At 48.3% G+C, this 24003-nt stretch overlaps 5 protein-coding genes across 5 annotated transcripts; all 5 read right to left on the bottom strand.

The window, feature by feature from the left end:
- Positions 1–354: 354 nt before the first annotated feature.
- GL218_00108 (Nucleoporin NIC96) lies at positions 355–3757 on the bottom strand (the record flags this gene model as incomplete). The annotated part of the gene is made up of 2 exons (XM_033576520.1): positions 355–675; positions 737–3757. 2 exons carry the CDS (start codon positions 3755–3757, stop codon positions 355–357), a joined length of 3342 nt encoding a protein of 1113 aa, XP_033442029.1.
- Positions 3758–5317: 1560 nt separating this feature from the next.
- GL218_00107 (uncharacterized protein) lies at positions 5318–7234 on the bottom strand (the record flags this gene model as incomplete). The annotated part of the gene is made up of 3 exons (XM_033576519.1): positions 5318–6385; positions 6456–7025; positions 7103–7234. The coding sequence occupies 3 exons, from the start codon at positions 7232–7234 to the stop codon at positions 5318–5320; spliced, it is 1770 nt and encodes a 589-aa protein (XP_033442226.1).
- A 1839-nt stretch (positions 7235–9073) lies between these two features.
- On the bottom strand, positions 9074–11470 carry GL218_00106 (uncharacterized protein; the record flags this gene model as incomplete). Its single annotated transcript, XM_033576518.1, has 4 exons — positions 9074–9158; positions 9235–10073; positions 10135–11343; positions 11393–11470. The coding sequence occupies 4 exons, from the start codon at positions 11468–11470 to the stop codon at positions 9074–9076; spliced, it is 2211 nt and encodes a 736-aa protein (XP_033442075.1).
- A 971-nt stretch (positions 11471–12441) lies between these two features.
- GL218_00105 (Vacuolar transporter chaperone 3) lies at positions 12442–14860 on the bottom strand (the record flags this gene model as incomplete). Its single annotated transcript, XM_033576517.1, has 3 exons — positions 12442–12519; positions 12587–14166; positions 14221–14860. 3 exons carry the CDS (start codon positions 14858–14860, stop codon positions 12442–12444), a joined length of 2298 nt encoding a protein of 765 aa, XP_033442224.1.
- A 1537-nt stretch (positions 14861–16397) lies between these two features.
- On the bottom strand, positions 16398–23148 carry GL218_00104 (putative glutamate synthase [NADPH]; the record flags this gene model as incomplete). The annotated part of the gene is made up of 8 exons (XM_033576516.1): positions 16398–16527; positions 16594–19222; positions 19275–19522; positions 19581–22017; positions 22076–22747; positions 22807–22847; positions 22910–22963; positions 23024–23148. 8 exons carry the CDS (start codon positions 23146–23148, stop codon positions 16398–16400), a joined length of 6336 nt encoding a protein of 2111 aa, XP_033442225.1.
- Positions 23149–24003: the final 855 nt, after the last annotated feature.

The raw sequence follows: 24003 nt of genomic DNA, 5'->3' as shown, positions 1-24003 counted from the left end.
CATGTAGTTCTAGCTATAGAATATTAGGTAGTTACTTCTAATTATCGCCGACTACGATGAAACCGTCTCTTGACAGGTACCTATTATTTTAAGTGAAACCACTTTCAGCTCCATCGTGTAATACATTTGTATAACTATAGCGTCTCTAAACTACCTATTATGTAGATAGTAGCTCTTAGTGTAAACCACCAACCATGATAAATGCGCCCCGTCTCGTTTCTCGTCGAAAAGCATCAACCTATTACATCGACTATGTGCGGACAAACCAAGGAATGCGTGCATACACGCCCACGCCCACGCCCACGCTATCCGCTTTATTTCTTCTCTTAGTCCTATTTGTACACTTGAATCCCATTAATCCGCCGAAGCTCGAGCAAGAGCTTCGTGCAGGTGTGGCGGGAACCTATATCTCAGCTGGCTTGTGTATGTCGTTAGATCCATGCTGATCTGCTTGAGGTTGTCACACATCATCCGTCGAGTGCCTTCGTTGCCGCTGAACTGCCCGCTCATGAGCCGCTCTCTCTGTTGGATGCAGCACGTAATAGTCCACATAAGTAGGTTCGGTACGTTGATGGCAACAGTCTGGGACAGTCCCGAAAATGTTGCTGCGTAGTGTCGGATCCTAGCCGGATCGCCGTTAGCATCCAGCGGTAGGATCTCTAACCCGCGTATTTTCTGCGTCATTAATTAGTATTTAATATACCCACAACGGGCCGAGAATTAATAAAACACTTACATCTAACGCCTCGGGCCATTGACCACCCTCGACCAAGCTCTTGATATCGCTCATTTGCAAGAGGATATGACACGCGATCCGGTTCTGTTCCTCGACTCTCGTATAGAACATGGCGTCCTTTTCGTACATCGACATCATTGTCATCGCGAGCTGGATGGGATCGTCGATAGATGCCAGACTCAAGCTGCTGCCAACTTGCGCCTCTGGGTCCTTGCCATCTGTTCGGGGTTTAACTGGCATCAAGCGCATGGGATCCTCGCCGATCTCTAGTGAGATGGCCTCGCTTAGCGCGCGACTCACTATAGTCACTACACTATCATAGTCTCCAGCTAAATGATACAACAGCACTGCATCCGTTGTTCGCCCGTTATCATCCGCGAACCGGGCTGCCTGTAGCGTAACGGTCTTCACGAAGTCATCTTCCTCCCGAAGACCGATGAGTGAGGCACGTTCTTCGACGAGACCTGTAATGCGGCGCCCATCCGGTCTAATATCACCAATGAGTTTACTAAACTCTCTGGTCTCTAAGATAAGTTCTCGCAGAGCCGCATGGCAAAGCTCTGCTTGTTGCCGTCCCGCTTCGCCACCCAGGTCTGCATTGAGGCAGATCAGAGTTAGGTAATCGACAGCCGAAGCAACGTCAGCGGCTCGGAAATCGCGCGTGTAATATCCTAGCATCCGCCCAAAGCTTAACTGTGGTCTGGAGCGAGTATCGTGCGATAGAAGCGAGTCCGCCGTGGTCCAGGGGTCCGCAGGGCGTAAAAGACCATAATATTCGAGGCCTATGGCGAAGTGGATAGCATCCACGTAAGAGAAAGCATACAGGTATGAGATAGCTTGTTCGAACATGCCCGAGAGGATCTGTAGGAAGAAAAACATGCCGAAAGTGCCATTATCGTCCTCGCTAGGAGACTTTGGAAAGTGTTTGAGGCCGATATCCCGGATGCTTGTTCGTAGGTCCTGTAATCCGTAAGACTCTGCAGCTACTTCGGTTGCCTTGTCATTCTCGCGAGCGAGGTTGAACTGAAGCCATATCCAATCTTCAATCTCCGTGTTCAGGCCGTCAAGGCTGCGATTGCTCACGTCGCAGCGTCCCACAATCTTATAACAAGCCATTCGGTACGGGTCGATGGAATTCTCCGGTGCGTTACGAGCTCGTTGGTTGTACTCGTTATTGCAGCGCTCCTGCAACTGACGCCTTAACCGCCTATCGGGGCTACTAACATACTCGAGGAGGTATGATGCAAAGGTACGATCAATACTCCGGAAAGTAGTCGACTGGGCCTTAACATAATCAGCCGCCTCGGCAATCTTTCCAGATCGTAGCAGATAAAATACGATAGCCCAGACGAATTCGCCGTCGACTTGTTGAAGATCGATGTTATCAGGCACAAGGTCTTTCCGCGAGTGTCGTAATCGAACATATGCCTTGATCTTGCTAACGACGTCCGGGCGACCTCCCAAATTCGCTTCTCTTGGGTATTTGGCGATGACGTTCTCGATCTCCTGGAAAAACTTCCTCTCTAAGAAGGCGTTCGCGCCATTAAGAATTCTTTTTCGCATTTCTATTGATCCGGAGGACTTGTCATTCACATCCAAGTATTTGTCCTTGAATTGGCGTTCCTTTGCCGTGGCATCACCCGCGAACGTCTCCGCTTCTGGATTTTCCCCGACGATAGTCATAGCAGCGTGATAGGCATCGACTAATTGCTGAGCATGTCTATCACCAGAATTTCCTGCCACCTGCGCAAGCTCGTGTAGGATAGGGTAAGGCTGCTTCTCGATTCGGCAAAGATTAAGTTGTCGAACTCGTTCCGCGAGGCGCCCCTGTTTCTCTCTGAGAAATCGATCGTCGATCGAAGTAGCACCATTTAGGGCACTCGGGGTCCCCGTTGCATCCTGGATATCCGTAAATTCGGTCTTGTGACTACCAATCTTGCTGGGAGTGCCAATGACCGACTTCTGAAGATTTGACCGTCCAAATGCGCTGGACTTGATACCTGCTACCGAAGACCGCGCCGCCTTAGTTGTTCGTCGCGACCGACCAAAGCCCGCATGCGACTCTCTGTTGGCTGCTCCCGGCGGTCCTTCAACGGGTCCATCGTCTTTAGTCTTGATGCCAAAGTGTTCGTAGATACGCTTCCTCTGTGCCTCCCACTCCATCGTAACGTTATCTTCAAGGAAATTATCGAAGTCCCTAGCCGATCTTTCCAGACCGTCAGCGATCATACTAAGAGTCGTCTTCTTCTGTATATTCGAGAGATACGTATCGATGTCAACGTCCACGGCGGGAGTGGACGTAGGGCGGTCGACGCGGCCTCCGATACGGACGTCGAAATCGTTCAAGTCTCGCACCGCTGCTGCCGGCTCGACGCCAGACGCGGCCAGGATAAAGCGAGCTTTGTCATGAGCTAAAGGGTCCGCTCGCGGGCCTAGCTTTCGAAGGCGCTGACGAAGGTCTCCAAGACCAAGCTGAAGGCTGGGAAGATCTTCGAGTGGTGATTGTTCGCTACCTTGCTTTTTGCCTTTCGAGAGCAAGCTGTCGAAGTACCCTGTCGTGTTACCCTGGGGTAGCCCGCTGGCATTTATCTGACCGACTCCAAGAATAGATGATAGTCCTTGAGATTGTCCTTGAGCTTGGTTGTTTGTGGGCTGTCCGGTATAGCCGAAGTAACTACCAGCGGGCTGGGTGGTTGAGGCACCAAACATGCCTCCTGCTTGCTGCTGCTGCTGCTGCTGCTGATTACCGGTATATAGTCCACTAAGTCCTCCCGCTGGAGGCTGCTGTTGACTTGAAGGAGCTGTACCGAACCTGTTAAATAGGCTGCTGGTTTGGTTCGGTTGGGCCGTAGATGATGTACCGGCAATATTTGCAAACGGAGATTGTCGTTGTTGCTGTTGCTGTTGCTGCTGCGCAGGATTAATAGTAGAACCAAATAACGAAGATGTCGGCCCAGTAGAAGCTGTATTGGCCGTTTGGTTGACACCGCCAGTGCCTAATGTCTTTCCGAACAACGACATCTCGAAATGAAAATGATAGGTCGGCCACTATTGGGAGATGGTCGGGTTGCTGCAATTGGCAGCTGAAAGAATGACCCAATGAATGGGTTGTATGGTTGTAGATTTATTTAGAGCTCGGAATTTTATGGCAAGGCTGAAAAAAAACAATCAACAAGGCAAAAGACGTTGCGGGTAGCTTCTGCACGGGCCATGTACCACGCTAACTACGCGTCTTCCGAAATGAGTAGTAGCCACTTATAAACCAACAGCACCTACCAGAATTGCGTTTAGGTACCTAACGCATAAATATCGGTATAAAGTTAGAAATATAAGCTAAGTTACTTTTTATACACTGTTAGCTTTTAAAGTACCTATGTAATTTACACACAGTGCAGCACGGCGGCGCTTTCAACTACATGACTTGAGTCAAACTGCAGCAAAAGCGACATTCCTTTAACGGTCCATGAAGGAGTATGACATGCTTTCTACAGTTATATATAATTAATTTGCAATGGAGATGAGAGAACACCCTATCTCGTCCTAGTAACGATGGAAAGAAGTTTGATAATGTGCGCGGCCTAGCGACATGGTTACCTATTTACCAGAAACGCCCAAGCCCCGGGCGACTCGACGGGCCACGGCACCGAAATGCTATCTAAGCTCTTCAGTGTTTCGAAAAGGGTTCGCCCGGTCATCGTTCGGGTGCCTACTGGTTACAACTTGGATAGTATGTCAACGAATCCCCAGCACTACTTGGAGACCCACTCGGCGGTCGATTCGTATATGGCCTTCTATAGGTGTATCGTCAAGTGCCAAAAGATCAGTAGTAAATAGGTAGTTAATCAGAAAAGGTCAGACTTGGGGAGTGTTAGAATCTACAATAGATCAGCCCAACTGTAAACTTGTTATATTTCCAAGTGTAGAGCTACATATCTCGGATTATGTATGTATAGAGCATGTTGTTGACCTCAAAGACTACATAGATACTACCTCGTGTTTATATCTAACTTAAAGTCAACTATTACTTAACTTGGTTAACTAACCGTTTCCTTGCGTTCTTCGCATAACTAAAATATGCATAAATAACTCTATAAACCGCAGAACTTCCAAACACCTAACTGATTCAAAGTAACGAGTGTGTTATATCCAATTAATGAAGACAAGGTCGACGTAAAACCTATAACCCTCTGTCATGCATAATAAGGTATACACCTGGAATGTGTCCCATTATGAAAACCAACCCCTTGGGAAGTCAACTGGCAGACTGATAGCATCAAGCAATTACCTTCCATTCCAATCAATCACTTACATTTACTTCCGAGACTATCTAAGGCAGTCCTTCAACAACAACAACAAACGTAGCATATTTGGCTTTACAACCCTTAGTCTATTAATTCACATCAGTTTGGCAATATACGCGTATGTATGCAGTTAACCTAGTCTAAATCACCGATTGTATCCTTATGATAGTAGTCTATCTACAGGTGCTCTACCCTCTATCAACCGCGCCTATCCGTAAGTCCCATAGAGCTTTTCATTAACACCTGGTTCCCGATAACATGCCCAGTAGTCCCCTTTTGTCTAATTTCCATATTCAAGACCCCAGGTACTAGTAGCCTGGTCAATTTTAGAACGGTATTCCCGCTGGGTCCGGCACTGCTCCAGGAATACTTCGTACTTGGCGTCGAAGAGTTTCTTCTCGTTTGCGTCACTCCCGGGCTTAACAAGTCGACCCGGTTTGCTCATTCGGTCCATAATACTCCAGAGATTCTCAGTCTTGCCATCGGCATCTGCGCTTGCTGCCTTTGCACCGAGCATGGCCGCCCCGTGCACCACAGCAGCGTGGACGTATCGGGGAATCAACACCGGCATATCGCAGACAGTAGCGATGAGATCCATAAGCATATCGTTCTGACATTGGCTGCCGGACATGAAAATAGTTTGAATGTTGTGGCCTGCCTTGTTCATAGCCTCGATGATCTGTCGGGTTTGCAAGGCAATGAACTCCATAGTAGCATAATAATACAGGGCGAGACCATCAACGCTGGAGTCAGAACTGAGACCAATTACAGATCCTTTCATGTTGGGATCCGCAATAGGCGATCGGTTACCCCACAGGTCGCCGTAGAAGAAGAAATGTCGTCCAAGGTAGGAAACGGTAGGAGCGTTAGTCTTCTCAGCTAACTCCCTTAGATGACCATTCATGTAATCATATACGTTCATGTGCATAGCTTCCGCGAGAGGTACAATTTCCTTATGTGCCGGATGTGTCTCGAGGATGTGCCTTAAAAGCTCACCTGTTGCCGATTGGCCACCCTCTGCTAACCAATAATTAGGCAGGAGTACGTCACGGTAAGGCCCCCATACTCCATTGACGAACACAGGTTTCTCAGACATGGCAAGATGGCAGGTGGATGTGCCAGCTACAGCAGCAAGTCGGGTAGAGGCTTGGGCGAGATCGTTTGCTGGGGCGCTCTCGTCGGCATGACCATACTCAGTGTCGACCTTTGCTCCAACAGTACCGACCCAGCCGGCATAGGCATCAATTACACCACTGCCGACTGCGATACCAGCCTGCAGCCCGAGCTGCTTACTAGCATGGTCAGACAAATGACCAACTAGTTCTCCTGCGCTAAAGTATTTGCCGTTCTAGGGGATGAATTAGCGAACTGTCTCGATATAGCAGAGGACCAATTGGGAAGAGGGGAGGAGAGCTTACAATTCCATGAACGCCTCCCATGCGCCTGAAATTGTCTTTGGCTAAGTCGCTTAGTCCGATCTCAGTGAAGAAATCTTCTTGCCAACCCTTCTCACTTTCATCTACGCCGATAGGGACGTAGCCTTGCTTGCAGACCGTGCTGCAGAAGCTTCGGTTCTCGTTGCCAGTAGCCAAGTGAGTCAACGCATCTGTCAAGTCGTAGAACTTGCAGCGGTCGAATAGCTCCTTGGGCATGTTGTTCTTCAGCCATAATACTTTAGGAATCTCCATCTCAATGCTCATCTTGCCGCCTACATATCGCAACAGGTTGTGGCCTGTAGCATTGATCTGGTCCGTCTCTTGGACGGGACGGTGGTCTAACCATAAGATAACATTGCGATCGTTGCTGTCGTTCTCGAAGTCCGGACCGGTAACAGTGACAGGTTGGTCATCCTTTTCAGAGAAAACTGCGAGCGAGCAAGTAGCATCAAAACCTAAGCCCTTGATATGACCAACGTCGACTCCGGATTGGTGGACAACGCGTTGCACACAATGGCAAATACAGTGCCAGATATCGGTAGTTGATTGTTCCTTAAGCTTTGTTAGGTCCCCACGTCATACTGATCAAGACAAAGCAGGGAAGGGGGGATTCCGTTGAAAGAACGTACATAGTAACCTTGTTGGGGCTGCCATAGCTTAATGGCCTCGGAGGCTAGAGCTTTAATGTCTCCAGATGAGTCTATCAGACAAGCACGAGCAGACCCGGTACCAACGTCAATACCAATGTAGTGATCCTGCATGGTGATTATGTTAATTGACTAAATCCACGAAGCTGCATTGATAATGAGGGAAGAGTATTTATAAGAAAACTCTTATAGAAACGCACGTTATCCTCGAAGTGAATTATATTCCGGGTACTAGACGGGAACTCTTTGTCAGAACCTAGCTTTGACTTCTCGGTTGTACAGACGATTAACCGATCAAACCGTCAAACGGCCAAACGGTAAAAAAGGAAGATTAAGGACTTGGGACTTGGAACTTGGGACATGGGACGTGACTAACTCCATCGTGGGGGAAGGTGCTGCCTCAAGTCAGCCACTTCTGCATCTGCCTCTGCTTCCGGGCGTACACGGCAAAACGAGTGAATATGCGAATAGAGTTAATAATCACAATAGGAAACTTTAATCCCCCCCCAATTGTTTGGGTAGGACACAATGCCGAGCTAGACGTTCTTTCCAATCGCTGTCCAACAATTTCGAATCTTTTGTGTGTCAGCTCGAGAAACAAGTCCGGTAATGAAACAATTCGCGCAGGACGAAGGTAAGAAACAAGCCCGATGGGAAAACCGAGGAAGTAGGAAAAAAATATTATTATGATGTATAAGAGTATAAAAAGGGTACCACTAACATTACATTTCAAGCTGTCTTAGGTAGAGGTATGTAATAAGAATACTACTAGTCTAAGAAGCTACCCCCCCTACCCCCCCCCTTGTTACTTACCCTTGTTACCGCCCCTCCCCCTCCATCAATTTTCCCAGAAAAATGTATAGAAACTTTTAGAGTGGCCTGGGTCAGCCTGGCCTGTCTGGACCTTTGGGCGAAGCCGGTGCAAATCCTACCCTTTTGCAGGGTACACCGCAGTACCGTACTGTCGTCACAAGGTGGGGGATGTGGGGACGGAAGCCGCTAAAGCCAAGCGATACCCCGCTAATCTTTTCCCTAATTTAAACCGCCTTCCCCTCCGCGCTCTCTAGCCGTCTATAGTCCGTCAATGCCAAGTACCTACCTGTACCTCTTCTCGTCGCCTAACCTCCAGACTCCCACCTCTGATAGGTATCGTGACTTTTGTTGGGTGACAAACCACTCCACAAAATTTTCGGGTGAGCCGACAATAACGTGGGAGGGCCAAAAATTTTACATACCTACCTCTATGTTAGGTACACAGGATTTATTGGAGACTACCCTGACTACCAATGCACAGGTCTGACATCTCAGAGAATTTGCACTAAGCGAAAAAAAAACCCACATTACAGCTGTACGACAGGGTTGACGAATGCTTGGATGTCAGGATGTGATGTACATACCGGCATACATACATAGGTAACCAGCATACGTCCACCGCCAACTTGGCTTTCGGGCGTTTGCAGTAAGGAAGTCCGGTATTAGGAGGGAGGTCACGATGATCTGTGGTGTGGCAAACCGCCACTCCCTGCCTCTCGGTTGTAGTCAGAGTCCTCTGGTTCGTCAAGCACCCTCCGCAAAGGATGCCGATCAGCCAACATGGGTAATCCATTTAAAAAGCCGCACTTCCAAAGCAGGACTCAACATTGTTTTGCGTGGGAGAAATAGTAATACAATTAAGACCGGAATATAGAATGGGACTGACTGAACGGGTATATCTATGCGAAACTCCCTATTCCGGGCTATAAGAGCAAATTTTTAGCTATCCTATGCCATTCCTCTAATACCTAAGAACACCTGTATAATTGTGTAACCATCGTGAAAGTCGTCGACTGCGTCAATATGTTCGTTAAGAGATTAGTATGTGTATGTGTGTCTTCTTAGTCTGCGCCGTCACCGTTTGCCGGTGATCGTGACGATCCCAAGCACTCGCAATGAAACTTCCGATTGTCACCTTGGTTATTCTGCATCCCCCGGCTGATCCTCAACAAGAATTACAACCGTCAAGGTTGCTGCGTAAGCTTCGCGGATAGCGCACGCCATGCTGTGTCGCATTAGCCATCAATCAATCAATCAATCGATCAATCATCCATCATCGTCGTGCGACGAGAACAACTCACCAAGTCTTGGTAATATCCGCCACTACTGCGCTGAGTCCCCAGTGAGAGCACCACGCCCGCGCCAAGACTTCATTGTCACTGCCGCCGAACGCCTCAACCACTAGGACTCTCTCCGCGTCGTCCCCTCCCACGATGGGTTCAAATTCCGGCGGCTTGCTTCCGCCAGCTGGCGTTGAACGGAAACTTCTTTCCCTACAATTAGGTTTACCCCAGTCTAAGATATCTACGAGCTCGTCAACTTTGCGGGGAGTATAGACATAATCAAAGAACAGAGGGTGAGGTCCGTCGGAGCACGGCCAAGCATTGATGAACGACACATCAAACGTAAGGTGAAGTGGCCAAGACACGCCATCAATAGCGAACTGTATCGACGCGTCGAACCATTGAGGGCCCGAATCCTGCTTATCGGTAGCTTCCTTGAGAATAACCTGCTCAAGTAAGACCGTATCGACTATATCATCCGTGTCAGGTCTTAACAACTCGTAATCCCCAGCAGGGTAAATTTCAGACCGTGGTCCCAAAGGGTCCGATCTATCACTCATAGAAGTTACGTCCTCTGGCGTTAGAATATTCTGTCGGGGCTTTTTCGAGCGAATCCGGGCAATCTGAGAGCGTCCCAAGTCTTTTGTCGGTCTAGCTGGACCAACCCATCCAGCAACCTCGTGGCATGTCGGCGCTAGTACCTTGCCAACGATACAGGCCGATCTCCAGTAAGTATAACTATTGCGGTACTGGAAGCCACAGTGGGGATGAAGGTGCGTAAGCAAAGCAAGATTGTCAGTCGCCTTATCGGGGTCGATATCGATCAAAGAGTTCATAATGAGAAAAGGGAATGTGGGCTACATGAAAATTAGTAAATTCAACAATGTCGTGAATAAGGGGTAAATGGTAGGTTCATACTCCTGGTAAGACTAGACCGCTGAAGAAGGCCATCGCATGCGAACTGACGATCATCAACGACCCCTCAGTATCTCTCTGCTTGAGCTCGCTTATCGTGTCGGCGAGGTTCGGCCATTTCATCATCTGAGCAAATCTTTTTAACATGCTGACCTGTCTCCTTCTCATCTTGAACCGTAGTTTGATCTGATCTGGCTCCTCGCCGTAATCCTCGATACGCACAAAATCCCTCCATCGCCTAGCGAGAGCCAAATTCCACTGGATTCTCGGTGGTATCTGCGCCACAAGTCTCTCCTTGGCCGGATCCTGATGCTTTTTCGAATTGATCCGTAGTTCTAGTTCAAGGCTCAAGAGTAACTGGTAGAAGAATTTATGATATTGTTGCTGGTTCTCGGGGCCCGTGTCATAAATAAACTTTGTGACAACCTGATTCTTCGGATTCGAGAAATCAATCCAATCTGGGCTCGAAAGGCACATAACCAAATCCGTAATCTGCTTCTCCATCGTCTTATGCGGGCTGAAGAGCTTATCGGGGTCTTTAAGAAATCGTTTATACAGACGATATAAGACTTCGTCATTCGCATCTTCTAATCCAGCCTCTAAATCCTGTAATCGTTCGAATATGGAAGCTAAATCAACTTCTCTCGGCACAACTCCAGGGTCACGAAGCCCGATCGGTGGTGGGATTGCGCTAAATATATTTGCCCAATGATTTAGGGTGATAGTACCCGGCCGTCTTCCGAATCCAAAAGCCAGACTTGGCTGTTCAAGAGTCTCCCATGGATATTTAGGTTGACCGAAGCCTTGTATGCTGAGGGTTGTGAGTTGGGTCATGGCATCATGCTGGTTAACGGTATCGTTGTCATCACCGTGGTTACCAGCTGTCGTCGTGTATAGACCGAAGTAATGATCTGACGCATGAGGGATAGGCCGTTTATGCCCCTTGTGCGCTGGAACACCTCTTGAGATGAGCTCCATTGCGTGGCCGAGGGTGAGTTGATCCTCCCTAGAGATACCGGATGGGGGCCATTCTGACAAGGGTGCCGGTTCGTACCTGTGGCCGTTTGGCTGCTCCCTACCTTTACCTTTTGAATCACGTGGATCCGGACGACGCGGCCGCCTACGAGAATTAATAACATCGGGTCTATCAGACCGATGTCTTCGTACGGGTATGTCGCCCTCGCTTGCCCGTCTCGATGGCGGATCCTTCACCTCGTGACCCGTGAGTAAGGCATCAACTTGCTGCGGGGCGGATACATACCAGCTTACCGCTCCCCTGTGCGTTACTAATCCTGCGCATCAGACCACTCAAAAGTCCCTTCTTCTTTGTTTCGGACATGGTTGGTTCGTGGTAGATCTTTTCCAGGCATAAAGGTAGATGAGTGAGGAGATGTAGAATATTTCGATATATCTTCGTTGCCGACGTTGCACGATGTAGGTACGCGTCAGTTTTTGTGGCTGGGCGCAGCTACATGTAAAGTGTTAAGAAAAGACAGATGAAGCAAACAAGGTAATTGAGTATAGGTACTTGACTCGGTACTTGGGAATATATGAACTTGCGATTTGTTATTATTTCATGTAAAAATAATAAGAAAAAAATGAAACCGCGGAATTGTTAGATTAATACGTGAATTTTAAGAAAAATACCTTAAGTAGGTAGGTTAAAGGTAGTTTAGGTTGATATCACACCAAAACCAAAAGACTGGAGTTATTATTTTTAAGTTGCAGAACTACGGTAGGTAAATATGCACATTGACGCGCGAAACAGGAAGCTGCAGGTGAGGAACGTGTCATGCACAATCCAGCAGAAATGTCCAGCCTCATGGACTTGGTCACTGACTGCATCATGCTGAAACAAGACATTGCATTTGGAAGCAGCCATTCAGGAAAAAGAAGTCGCTAGTTTAGCCATGGCAGCTGTGTGGATAATAGCTTCTAAGCTTCTACTATATATGTAAGCTTCTAAGCTAATTGCTTACATAACCCCCACCACCCCGATTTATTATGTACGACACTCCTTTTCTCCATCTTCACTGCTGGCGGATTACTATTTGTGCAACTCTTTTCTCCTTATATTCTACTATCTTAATAAAACCAATGGTATGCTAATAAGTTTCTTATTATCCAAATATATACTCATACTCTCGGTATATTTAGCCGGCCTATGCGTACAACAATTTTGACATATCAAATATAAGGGCACCAATCGAACCATTCATGAAGTATAGAACGAACAGATTCCTTACACATCTCTCACAAGAAGGTATCATAGGTAATATATGACACCGTCCTTTGAGCTTTTTTTTTATTTTACAAGAGCTCCCCAATAAACGCTGCTTCAGTTTCGTTCGACAGATGATTATTCAATCTTGCAAACGCGGCTCGGTACTAAACGTAAAAGGATAGGTCAGTTTTCACCTAAGATAATAGAAGAATAATATGAAGATGATCTTACCGAGAACACAAAATTAAGTATCAAAGCGAGCATCAAGGCAGCGCTGATGACTAGCGGCCCTATCATGTTATCGAAGTCCTTGCCACTACGATCTACGATCATGTCGCGGCGCTTGTGCAGCATAAAGTATCCCCATCCTCCAGCGAGGACAGCAATCACGATATACGCAATACCCATACACTCAGCCAGGAAGTTCTCCCCCGCTGCTGTGTATAGACTAATTGCTAGGCTACCAAGAAGAATGCAAATGTGCTGCCATTTGAGGAACGTCCGCTCGTTAGCGAGCCAGACCTTTGGTTCAACTTGAAGTGGCCCCGCGTTCTTGAGCCAGACCTCTGGTTTTGTAACACCTTCGGGAAGTTGTGCTCGCTGGCGTTTTGCTCGAGAATACCGGGAGAGGGAGAAGCCGGGGAAAACAGAAGAAAGGGTCCCATAACTCCTTTGCTGAGTGGAACCATTCCCTGTACCGTCCTCATCATCCCGTCCACCGTGACCATTTACAGCAGTCGGGGGTGCAGACGTCCTAGCTTCTCTAGCGGCTCGCTCAGATAGATACGACTTTCCAACTGGTGAACTTGTTGCTGGTTTATAAGAGCCAATCCTGGCGGCAGCAGCGCCACCGCCTAAGAAGCTGCCTACAACCATGGCATCTTCTGCCTGCTGCGCTTTCCGTTGCTCCTCTTCATCGTGCGCCGTCTGGGGGTCTTTGCGGATATCCGTCTCAAGATCGCTCAGCCAAAGCGGTAACTGATTAACATAGTCCTCGAATAGGGATGCAACTCCGTGTACGAATTTGGAGAATCTTGGCGCAGCATGGACAAGATGAGAAGCCATTAGGTCTTCTATCCATCCCGGCCGCTTGCGCCCTCCTTCCTCCTTCAGCTTGATCTCGAGAAGTGCATAAGGAAATCTTGACACCTCGCTCTGGTTTATATTCTTGAAGGGATATTTCATATTATTTTCGTCGATATCCCGCCGGTGCCACTCCTGAGGATCGCGACACGGCCTATCACGGTCCAGGGTGTCCTCACGGATAAAAGCGACGTCAGTGTCGATCGAAATTCGGACGCGATCATCGGAAGGCTTTTGGAACGCCGTACGGGTATAATTGGCCCGTAGGACAGGTTCTAACTTGGCCCTGATGATAAATTCCTGAATTTCTCCCACAGTAGTCTTGAAGGACTCGATAGCTTCGGCTGTCTGGCCTTGCCTTTCCATTTTTTGGATAGTCTTATCCATTTTATAATCTCCGTCGATAAATTGCTTAAGATATTTGCTTTTGATCATGAATTTCTTTTCTTCGCTAATGCCATTCTCGTGGACTATCTTCTGTTCAAGGACAATCTCCGGCTTCGAATTTACTTGCCCATACCAGCGCAACCTCAAAGACGAAGCATCGACTTGGCGGTCCACCTTTCTGCCGTATAATTCGAACTTGGAGTTGTCAAAGTAGAGCGACGTGATCTTAGGATCTTCGTTGCCGTCGGGATCTTGTCCAGCTTGTTGGGTGTAGACAAGAGCAGGTAAGTGTCGCAAGATAGCGGTCTTGACCTCGAGGAGGTTTTCCGTATGTATCCAAACTGTGAATATCATGTTAGCTCGAATGTAGAGTTGCAACAACCTTGACAGCTTACATTTGTGGGCGGTGTACCGCTCGCCATTATGCACCTCCGGCTGATTCTCTAAGCCAAGATCCAGAGGTTGCCCCTGCTCACCTTCGTCCAGATTTTGATTGACAGCATAGTACATCAAAGACAGCTTCGTAAGGAGAGGCGTATATGCCTGTTCCGAGTTGAAACCACGATCCGACAAGCTGACCCGCATCATGGGCCGGACCTTGTAGCGGTCACCGCGCTTGCGATCGTGCTTCTTCGCAATCTTGAGGAAACCAGTGTAGTTTGCACTACTATACTTTTTCAGCTCCTTAATCTCGTTGGTGATAGCGTCCAGCTCATTCTTAAGCTCCTTCAGCCGAGCGGCCGTGATATCACTCTTAGGCTTGTCGTCGGAGGGTGTCATCTCCTTCAATGTCTCGAAGGCAACCTCGGCGCGTTCCTTCAATCCGCTGACGGTCTTCTCTTGGAATTGAGCCACCTTCTCCAATTGTACGTTGAATATCTCGTCGCAGAACTTGTTCTCGTCGTCTTCGGTCCAAGGTACATCGTCGTCCTCCTTCCTATCCTCTCGTAGCATCGTCTTCAGTTTCGCGTAGTCTATGTACTGGTCCTTCCATGGCGCATATATGGACTCGCGAAGAGTCTTGCCGAAACGCATTGTTAGGGGGGCGGGTTGTCGAGATAACGAGATTTTCTTGTTGTCGGTCGTGTAAAAAAATAAGTAATTGAATTTTAAATAAAGGGAATATAAAACTAGAACCAATCTCAGGCCAATTGAACAGAAACCAAGGTATAAAAAGATGCGATCATGTGTCAAACGGACCGTTTTGTAACGAGATATGGACTTTGTACATGAGGAAATTTAGCAGAGGGCGTGTCCTACACAGTACAAATACATAGTACAATCGGCAGCGGTGTTTCGAGCTCTTTGCGTCAGCGGGGCTCCGGCTAGTAGTTCTAGTCTCGACCTTTGAACAGGGGACCGCGAAACCTTACACCCCATCTCCCTCCCGTTTATTATCCTTCAACAGCTCCAGACTCTGTAGGGCATAGTTGATTTCTCGTCGTCCAACTTTTTTTTCTTTTTTTTGCCAATGAGGTCGCGTGCTCGTGAAACGTGCTTTCTTAAACATGTGAATTTAAAATGACCTAACGATTACGCTAGAGAAGAGATGAAAAATTGCTAGTTCTCATACTAGATGACAGCAGGGAAAAAGAAGAATTTCTAATTGCTAGTGAAGCTTTATGGTATGCAAAAAAGTTGGCATGAATGTTACTAATTATTGAAAAAATATCAAAGTTAGATTTTCATAGGTTAAGTGAGTATTTATTCATTCATCTAGTTATAAAATACTAGTTATTCAGTCAACATACATACTACATAAACCAACCAACTACATGATAACCAGGACGTAAGATGCAAATACTAAAACATATAAAAATCAAATAATCTCACCACCATTCTCCCCATCCAATCAATATAACTACCTACATAATAAAAATCATCACACATCACACATCAAATCAAGCAAACAGCAAAATGCTATAACTAGTTATAAAAACATATAGTTATATTCTCAACTAACTACACCCTCCTATATACAAGTCCATACACCCACCACACATCTCCCGTCCTTAACTAGGTACCTTATCATATAATAACAATACTGCCTACTTACACATCATAAAATATAAGTTGCAATAACTCCGTGCTAGCAGCGACCGACGTGTGAAGAAGGTATAGAGGTTGGTGTGGGTATATATATGTGTGTTTTTTTCGTCGAGATATCCCCATCCCATCCCATCCCTTTCCCATTCCCTTGCCATTCCTTTTTGAAGATGAAAATGAAGAGGGAGAGAGAGAGAGAAAAAAAAGCCAACGCGACGCGAAAAAATAATAATAAAAACAGGCATTCTCATCCCTCCATCTCGCCCTTTTCTTCTTCTTCGTGGTATCGTATCGTGATTCAACTATTCGTAACAAAATCGACGTCCCTCATCTCCCCCCCCCCCCTTGAATTTTTGATAAAAAAGTAAAAGCACCGAGCCTGTCCAAAGATCTATGTGTTTCGACATAGCTAGCTGTACATACGCGTTCGTCTTTTCGGATTTTCTATTTTCGTTGAAGAAAACTTTTTTCCGAGTTTTTTTTTTTATAGATTATTCTTAATTTGTTTTTGCTGGGGGTAGTACATTTACGCCGCGGCGACGCTGAAGATCTCTTGCGCGGTGCGCTTTACGATACCACCGGTAACGGGTAGGTTAGTGTATTGCTCTAGGTACAGATCGACCTCGCGGGCGGCTTGTCGTCCTTCGTTGATACCCCTGAAATAAATGATTAGTATGAGTTTAATTAATTTAATTACGAGAGAAGTGGATTAGTTGACTTACCAGACGATTAAAGACTGTCCACGGCGGCAGTCACCGGCCGCGAAGATGCCAGGCACGTTGGTAGCGTAGGAGCCAGCAGGGGTCTTGACGTTCTTCCGGGCATCCTTCTCGATCTCGTCACCGAGAACGCGAGCCTCTGGGCCGAGGAAACCCATAGAGAGGAGTACAAGGTCAGCTGGGAAGAACTGCTTGGTATCTTCTAGCTTCTTCATGTCCCAACCGCCAGTAGCGGACTTGGTCCACTCAACACGGATGGTGTTGATACCCTTGACACGGCCGCTACCGTCGTCCACGAACTCCTCGGACATAATACAGTATTCACGAGGATCCTTGCCCATATGCTGAGCCACTTCCGTGTGACCGTAGTCGACACGGTAGATACGGGGCCACTGCGGCCAGGGGTTATCACGGCCACGCTGCGGCGGAGGCTGGGGTAGAAGCTCGAAGTTGATGACCGACTTAGCACCATGACGGACTGAGGTACCAATACAATCGTTACCAGTGTCACCACCACCAATGACCACGACATGCTTGTCCTTGGCGGAAAGATAAGCATTATCAGCCAGCTCGGAATCGAGTAGGGACTTGGTGTTCTTGTGCAGGAACTCCATGGCAAAGTGGATGCCCTCGAGGTTGCGACCCTTGATAGGAAGGTCTCGAGCAACAGTGGCACCGGTGGCAATGACGACGGCATCGTTCTTCGCTTTGAGGTCCATCAGAGTGATGTCCTCACCAACAGCAACTCCAGTCTTGAACTGTACACCTTCGGCAGCCATGAAGTCTGTTCGGCGCTTTACGACACGTTTGTCGAGCTTCATGTTTGGGATACCGTACATGAGCAGACCACCAGCTCGGTCGGCACGCTCGTAAACAGTGACGGTATGTCCGGCTCTGTTTAATTGGTCGGCACAGGCAAGACCAGATGGCCCGGAACCGATGATGGCAACCTTCTTGCCAGTTCGGACCTCGGGCGGTCGCGGAATCATCCAGCCCATCTCGAAACCACGGTCGATGATTGCACACTCGATGGACTTGATACCAACAGGGTCCTCATTAATTCCAAGAACGCAGGCACCTTCACACGGCGCGGGGCAGACACGGCCAGTGAATTCGGGGAAGTTATTGGTCATGAGCAGACGGTTGAGAGCGTCCTGCCACTGGTTCTGGAATACCAGTTCGTTCCACTTCGGGATAATGTTAGAGATAGGACATCCCGTCTCGGATTGACAGAATGGAACGCCGCAGTCCATGCATCGCGCTGACTGGTACTTAAGCTCGTCTTCGTTCAGGCGTTGAGAGAGCTCGGCCCAATCCTTGGTCCTCGTCTTGACGCTGCGGTACTTCTCTGATCGGCGCTGGTATTTCATAAATCCCTTGGTCTTATCAAGAACTAGAGCACGCTTCTTTTCGGCAGCATTGTCACCGACGGTCTCTTCGATATCCTGAAGTTTGGCAGCTTTCTCTTCCTTCTTGGCCTGGACACCAGACACGATGGGGAGGTTGTACTCTGCACGCTTGGCCTCGGCGGCCTTGGCAGCTTCCTCCTCGAGGACTCGCTTGTAGTCTACCGGAAGAACCTTAACGAAACGCGGGAGCGCCCTGTTGAAGTCTACGAGGATGCGAGCAGCCAGTTCAGACCCAGTGTAATGGTGGTGATCCTCAATTAGTCCACGAAGGAAGGCAATCTCAGTGGGGTCATCGACCTCAGAGGCCTCAACCATCTCCGTGTTGAGCTTGGCAATGAAATCGTCGTGAATGTCAAGAACATAAGCGATACCACCCGACATACCAGCAGCGAAATTGCGTCCAGTACTTCCCAAGATGACAACACGACCACCAGTCATGTATTCACAGCCATGGTCACCGACACCTTCAACAACGGCTGTAGCACCCGAATTCCTAACAGCGAAACGCTCGGCAGCGACACCTCGGAAGAAGCAGGTACCGCTAGTAGCTCCGTACAAGCATACATTGCCGATCAATATGTTCTCTTCAGCCTTGAACACAGCCGAACGAGGAGGGTAGATAATGAGTCGACCGCCTGACAGACCCTTGCCAACATAATCGTTAGCATCACCTTCCAACTCCAATGTAACACCGGGAGCAAGGAAGGCGCCGAAAGACTGGCCAGCAGAGCCCTTGATGTTGACATGAACAGTGTCCATTGGCAGACCAGCTTCTCCGTATCGCTTGGAAATCTGGTAAGATAGGGATGTGCCCATAGCTCGGTCGGTATTGACAATATCACACTCGATACGAGACGGAAGTCCCTTGTCGAGGGTCAACTCAGCTTCTGAGATGAGCTTGTTGTCAAGTCGGACGTATAGACGATGGTCCTGCTTTCGGACGTTGAAAGTCGCAACGCCAGGTCGGAGTTTGTGGGCAGGAGTAAGGATAAGCGAGAGGTCGATATTCGCAGTCTTGTTGGTTCGCAGGTCATCCCGGACCCTTAGGCACTCGACATGTCCTACCATCTCGTTGATCGTTCGGAAACCAAGTTGGGCCATTATAGCTCGGAGCTCGTTGGCAACATAGTAGAAGAAGTTAATCACATGCTCAGGCGTACCCTTGAACTTCTTGCGAAGCTCCGGGTCCTGGGTAGCGATACCCACCGGGCAAGTGTTAAGATCTAGAGATAATTAGTAATTTGCCTACAATTATTAGGATTTTGGTACACTTACGGCACTTCCTCATCATGATACATCCCATGGCGATTAGGGGAGTCGTAGCAAAACCCCATTCTTCGGCACCAAGCAGACAAGCGATGGCAACATCACGTCCAGTTCGGAGTTGACCATCGGTCTGGACAACAACTCGGCCACGCAGATCGTTTAGGACGAGAGTCTGATGGGTCTCGGCAAGACCAAGCTCCCAGGGCAGACCAGCGTACTTGATACCAGTCCATCTGCTAGCACCAGTGCCACCATCGCTAGAAAAAGTCAAGTTAGCATTTAATCTCAAGAGATATTAGAAAACTGGTTACTTACTGTCCAGAGATAAGAATGTGGTCGGCCTTGGCCTTTGCGACACCGGAAGCGACAATGCCGACACCAGTCTCGGAGACGAGCTTGACAGAGACACGAGATCGGGGGCTTGAGCACTTGAGATCGTAGATGAGTTGCTTCAAATCTTCGATGGAGTAGATGTCGTGATGAGGAGGGGGAGAGATAAGACCGACACCAGGGGTCGAGTGACGGGTTCGAGCAATAGACTTCGAGACCTTGTGGCCAGGAAGTTCACCACCCTCACCAGGCTTGGCGCCCTGTGCCATCTTGATCTGCAACTCATCAGAATCAGCGAGGTATGCCGACGTGACACCGAATCTTCCGGAAGCGACCTGTTTGATAGCAGATCGCATTGTGTCACCGTTGGGCATTAGCTGCGACCGCTCGGGATCCTCGCCACCTTCACCGGTGTTTGACTTGCCACCTAATCTGTTCATAGCAACAGCTAGAGTAGAGTGAGATTCCATGGAAATAGAACCATAAGACATGGCACCCGTGCAGAACCGCGTAACAATAGCCGTCCACGGTTCTACCTGCTCAATCGGAATTGGGTTGCTCTCCTCAAATTTGAAGTCAAGCATACCACGCAGCGTGCAAGCCTTGATCTGCTCATACTCCGAGCGAGAGTAAGCCTCGTACGACTTGTCGTTCTTGGTGCGGACAGCATCTTGGATATTCGCGATAGAAGTCGGGTCGTTAATGTGTGCCTCACCACCATCACGCCAATGGTATTCGCCGGATTCTGGCAGGCCAGGGACGCCGACAGTGTATCGGGAGGGGAAGCCGCGCTCGTGGAAACGGAACGCGTCTTCGGCAATGAGCTCGAAAGTGAGACCCTTGATACGAGAAGCTGTGCCCCTAAAGCATCGCTCCACGACCTCGTCGTCAACACCTAGAGCCTCAAAGATCTGAGCACCCTTGTAACTGGCCAAGGTGGAGATACCCATCTTGCTCATCACCTTGAGAATACCACCGTCGCATGAGTGCTTGTAGTTAGCGATAAGAGTATCGTCGGAAAGCTTCTTTCGTATCAAGCCCTCGCGGTTGAGCTTCAGAATACACTCCATCGCAAGGTATGGGTTGATAGCATCAGCACCATAGCCGAGCAGGACACACATATGGTGAACTTCACGAGCCTCTGCAGTCTCGATCACAATAGCCGCCATGGATCGCCACTTATTGCTTACAAGATGGTGGTGAACCATACCCGAGGCTAGAAGTGATGAGACGGCTACGCGGTCAGCGGACGTCTTTCGATCGGAGAGAATAATAATTCGGTCCCTGGCCTCAATAGCAGCCGTAACCTCATCGCAAATAAAATCGAGATGCTTCAGGTATCCAGCAGTACCCTCCGATTTCGGGAAAGTGAGATCGATCGTCTTTACAGTCCATTCGGGATGTATCTTGGACATATTGGTTAGGGAGTTGAATTCAGGAATAGAGAGGATTGGGCTTGGAAGTAGCAATCGGGCGCACTGAGAAGAGTCGATCTCGAGCAAGTTACCCTGCGGTCCAACATAGCACTCCAGTGACATGACAATAGACTCTCGGATAGGGTCAATAGGGGGGTTAGTGACCTGAGCGAAGAGCTGTCGGAAGTATTCAGAAAGCAAACGAGGAGCTTGAGAAAGACAAGCCAACGGCGCATCATTACCCATAGATCCTAGTGCCTCCTTTTCATCCGAGGCCATCGGTGCGAGGAGCAGGCTGACCTGTTCATAAGTATACCCGAAAGCAAGTAATAGAGGGTCTTCTTGGAGGCGGGCAGAGTCCGGCTTCGCTGCAATATCTACGGCATGCTTCTCCGATACTTGGCTTAGGACCTTCGGCAAGCTAATAAGCTCCTTGTCGATCCAGGAACGGAAGTCAGCTCGGCTAGAGACAGTCGCTTTAAGCTCCGAGTCGTCGATCAAGCGTCCAGCTTGGGTATCAACGAGAAGCATACGGCCTGGTTGCAACCGACCCTTCTGGATAACCCGTTCAGGGTCAACGTGGATAGTACCGACTTCCGAAGCACAGATAATGCGGTCATCATCCATGATGTAGTACCGACAAGGACGAAGACCATTTCGATCCAAATTGGCACCGCAAAACCGACCATCGGCGAACGTAAAGAGAGCAGGGCCATCCCACGGCTCCATTTGGCAAGCTGCCCATTCATAGAATGCAGCTTTCTTAGGGTCCATAGCAGTATTACCTTGCCAGGCCTCGGGAACCATCAACATGACGGCCTCGGGCAACGAAAGAACACCATTAATAGTAAGCAGCTCTAATACATTGTCGAAAGCAGCCGAGTCGGAGCCACCAGCCTCGACAATCGGGTACAGATGCTCAAGCTCATCACCAAATATATCGGATTGCATAACACCCTCTCGGGCGCGCATCCAGTTCTTGTTACCGCGGAGTGTGTTAATCTCACCTGATAAGGAGTTAGACATGCATCATCATCATTATGGGCGTTCTAGAACTACACATACCATTGTGGGCTGCCCATCTCAGGGGTTGAGCACGATCCCACGAGGGGAAGGTGTTCGTGGAGAAACGAGAATGCACAAGGGCGAAATGGGCCTCGTAATCGGCATTTACCAGATCATGGTAATACTGGTATACTTGGACGGGAGCAAGCTGTCCCTTGTAGACAATATTTTTGTTGGACAGCGAGCATAGGTAGAACCAGTTATGGAGACCGATGGAATGGGTAGCACGCTTTCGAAGGACATACAACTGTCGTTCGAATAGTCGCTCGTCGAATTTCTCTGGGTCCGTCATTTCAGGAGCATTTCCAGAGCCATACGCAGAAGCAAGAACAACAAAAGGCTGGAGAATGAATGGCTCGCGCGAGGACGCAGCAGGACCAAGGAGAGAAGAGTCTACAGGAGGTGATCGCCAACCCAAAACTCTTAACCCCAGCGATTCGGCAATATCTTCCAACTGCCTCTTCGACTCCTGCAAAGTCTCCTCATCCGGCTTGAAGAAGAGGTTTCCCACAGCATATTGTCCCAGAGGAGGCAGTTTAATGCCTTCCTCCTTTTCAAAATTTTTGATAAAGAACTTGTGGGGAATCGATGTCATAACACCAGCACCATCGCCATCTCGAGCATCAGAACCAACCGCACCACGATGGGTCATGTTGCAAAGGAGGTTGCGAGCTACATACGGTTAGTTTACAGCTTCTAACACACTTTATAGCTAGGATTTAAAAACTGACCATCGCTAACAATTTTGTGGCTCGCCTTGCCCTTGATATGGCTACACAGGTTATTAGTGGACTATTATGTATAAAAAGGAGGTCGACTACGCGGGTCTCATACCAGGCAAAACCGACACCACACGCATCTTTTTCCAAGCTCGGATCGTATAATCCTCTACGGAGATTTAATTAGTTCTATGATCACATCGCAGGCAGGTGACTACTCGGCACATACTGCTTCACCGGAAGGGCGCCAGCCCAGGAATCGTTATTATCTGTTTGATATTCATAAGGATGGTAGGCATCGGCCTCGGACTCTATATGTGTTTGTCTATCGTCGAATTCGGAAGGAAGGCCCATGTCAGGCAAGGAAAACGGGATAGCCAGATGGGGTATGAGTACTGGGAGAGAGGGTCGGAGGTGTCTAGATGCCTCGAGAGACGCGGACCCGTGTGTATAACGGCGAATGAGAGCAGCTGACGCTGCTTAAACGTCAGGTTTCTCTTGTCTAATCCACAAATTCTATGTCAGCTCCTAGTAATTAAACCTTGGGTCGGCAGATGTATCAACAATGACAAGGTGAAAGATAACGTAGAGTAAAACGTCTTGGCTGATCCAATGGCAAGTCCGGAATATCTGTAGATTTGATATTTGGGGGGTCAAAAGGTGGTGGCGTTGATGGGGGATGCAGATGCGGGGTGGTGATGTACAAGCAAACTAACGACCAGAGCGACTTCTTTTTTTTTCTTCTTTACTCTTTCTTCTTCTTTCCTATTCTCCGTTTTTATCCTTTTTTTTTCTTCTTCTTTTCTATATTGTAGAGAGTGGATTTGCCATGTGACTTCCCTGCAGCTGGAATGTAGAATAGGTTGAAACTCTCTTCAACGCTAGATCCGGGTTTGCCCAAGGCCTAATAAACTTTGTATTTGAGGACCAATCGGGAAGGACTGAAGCGGATCGTGAATTTTTGTAGCTAAAAACTTCATGATCCGGTTTTTTTTTTATCCCTCGGGACACACAGAAAAGGCCATCATCTTTTTTTTTCCACTTGGCGGAGGGGCAAAAATGGTTAACCAGTATTGAAAGTGCCTTTGTCGGCGGGGGACAAGATAAAGAACAAGCAATTCTGAATGAATAACTTTTCGGTATTGCGCATGGCCCGGAATGCACCACTGGCGTCATTGAGCTTAGGTTGAAGGACCAGCACGACGTACC

The sequence above is a fragment of the Daldinia childiae genome, assembly GCF_008694065.1.
Source record: "Daldinia childiae strain JS-1345 chromosome Unknown Scaffold1, whole genome shotgun sequence".
Lineage (NCBI taxonomy): Eukaryota > Fungi > Ascomycota > Sordariomycetes > Xylariales > Hypoxylaceae > Daldinia > Daldinia childiae.
This window is presented reverse-complemented; position numbering and strand designations above follow the sequence as displayed.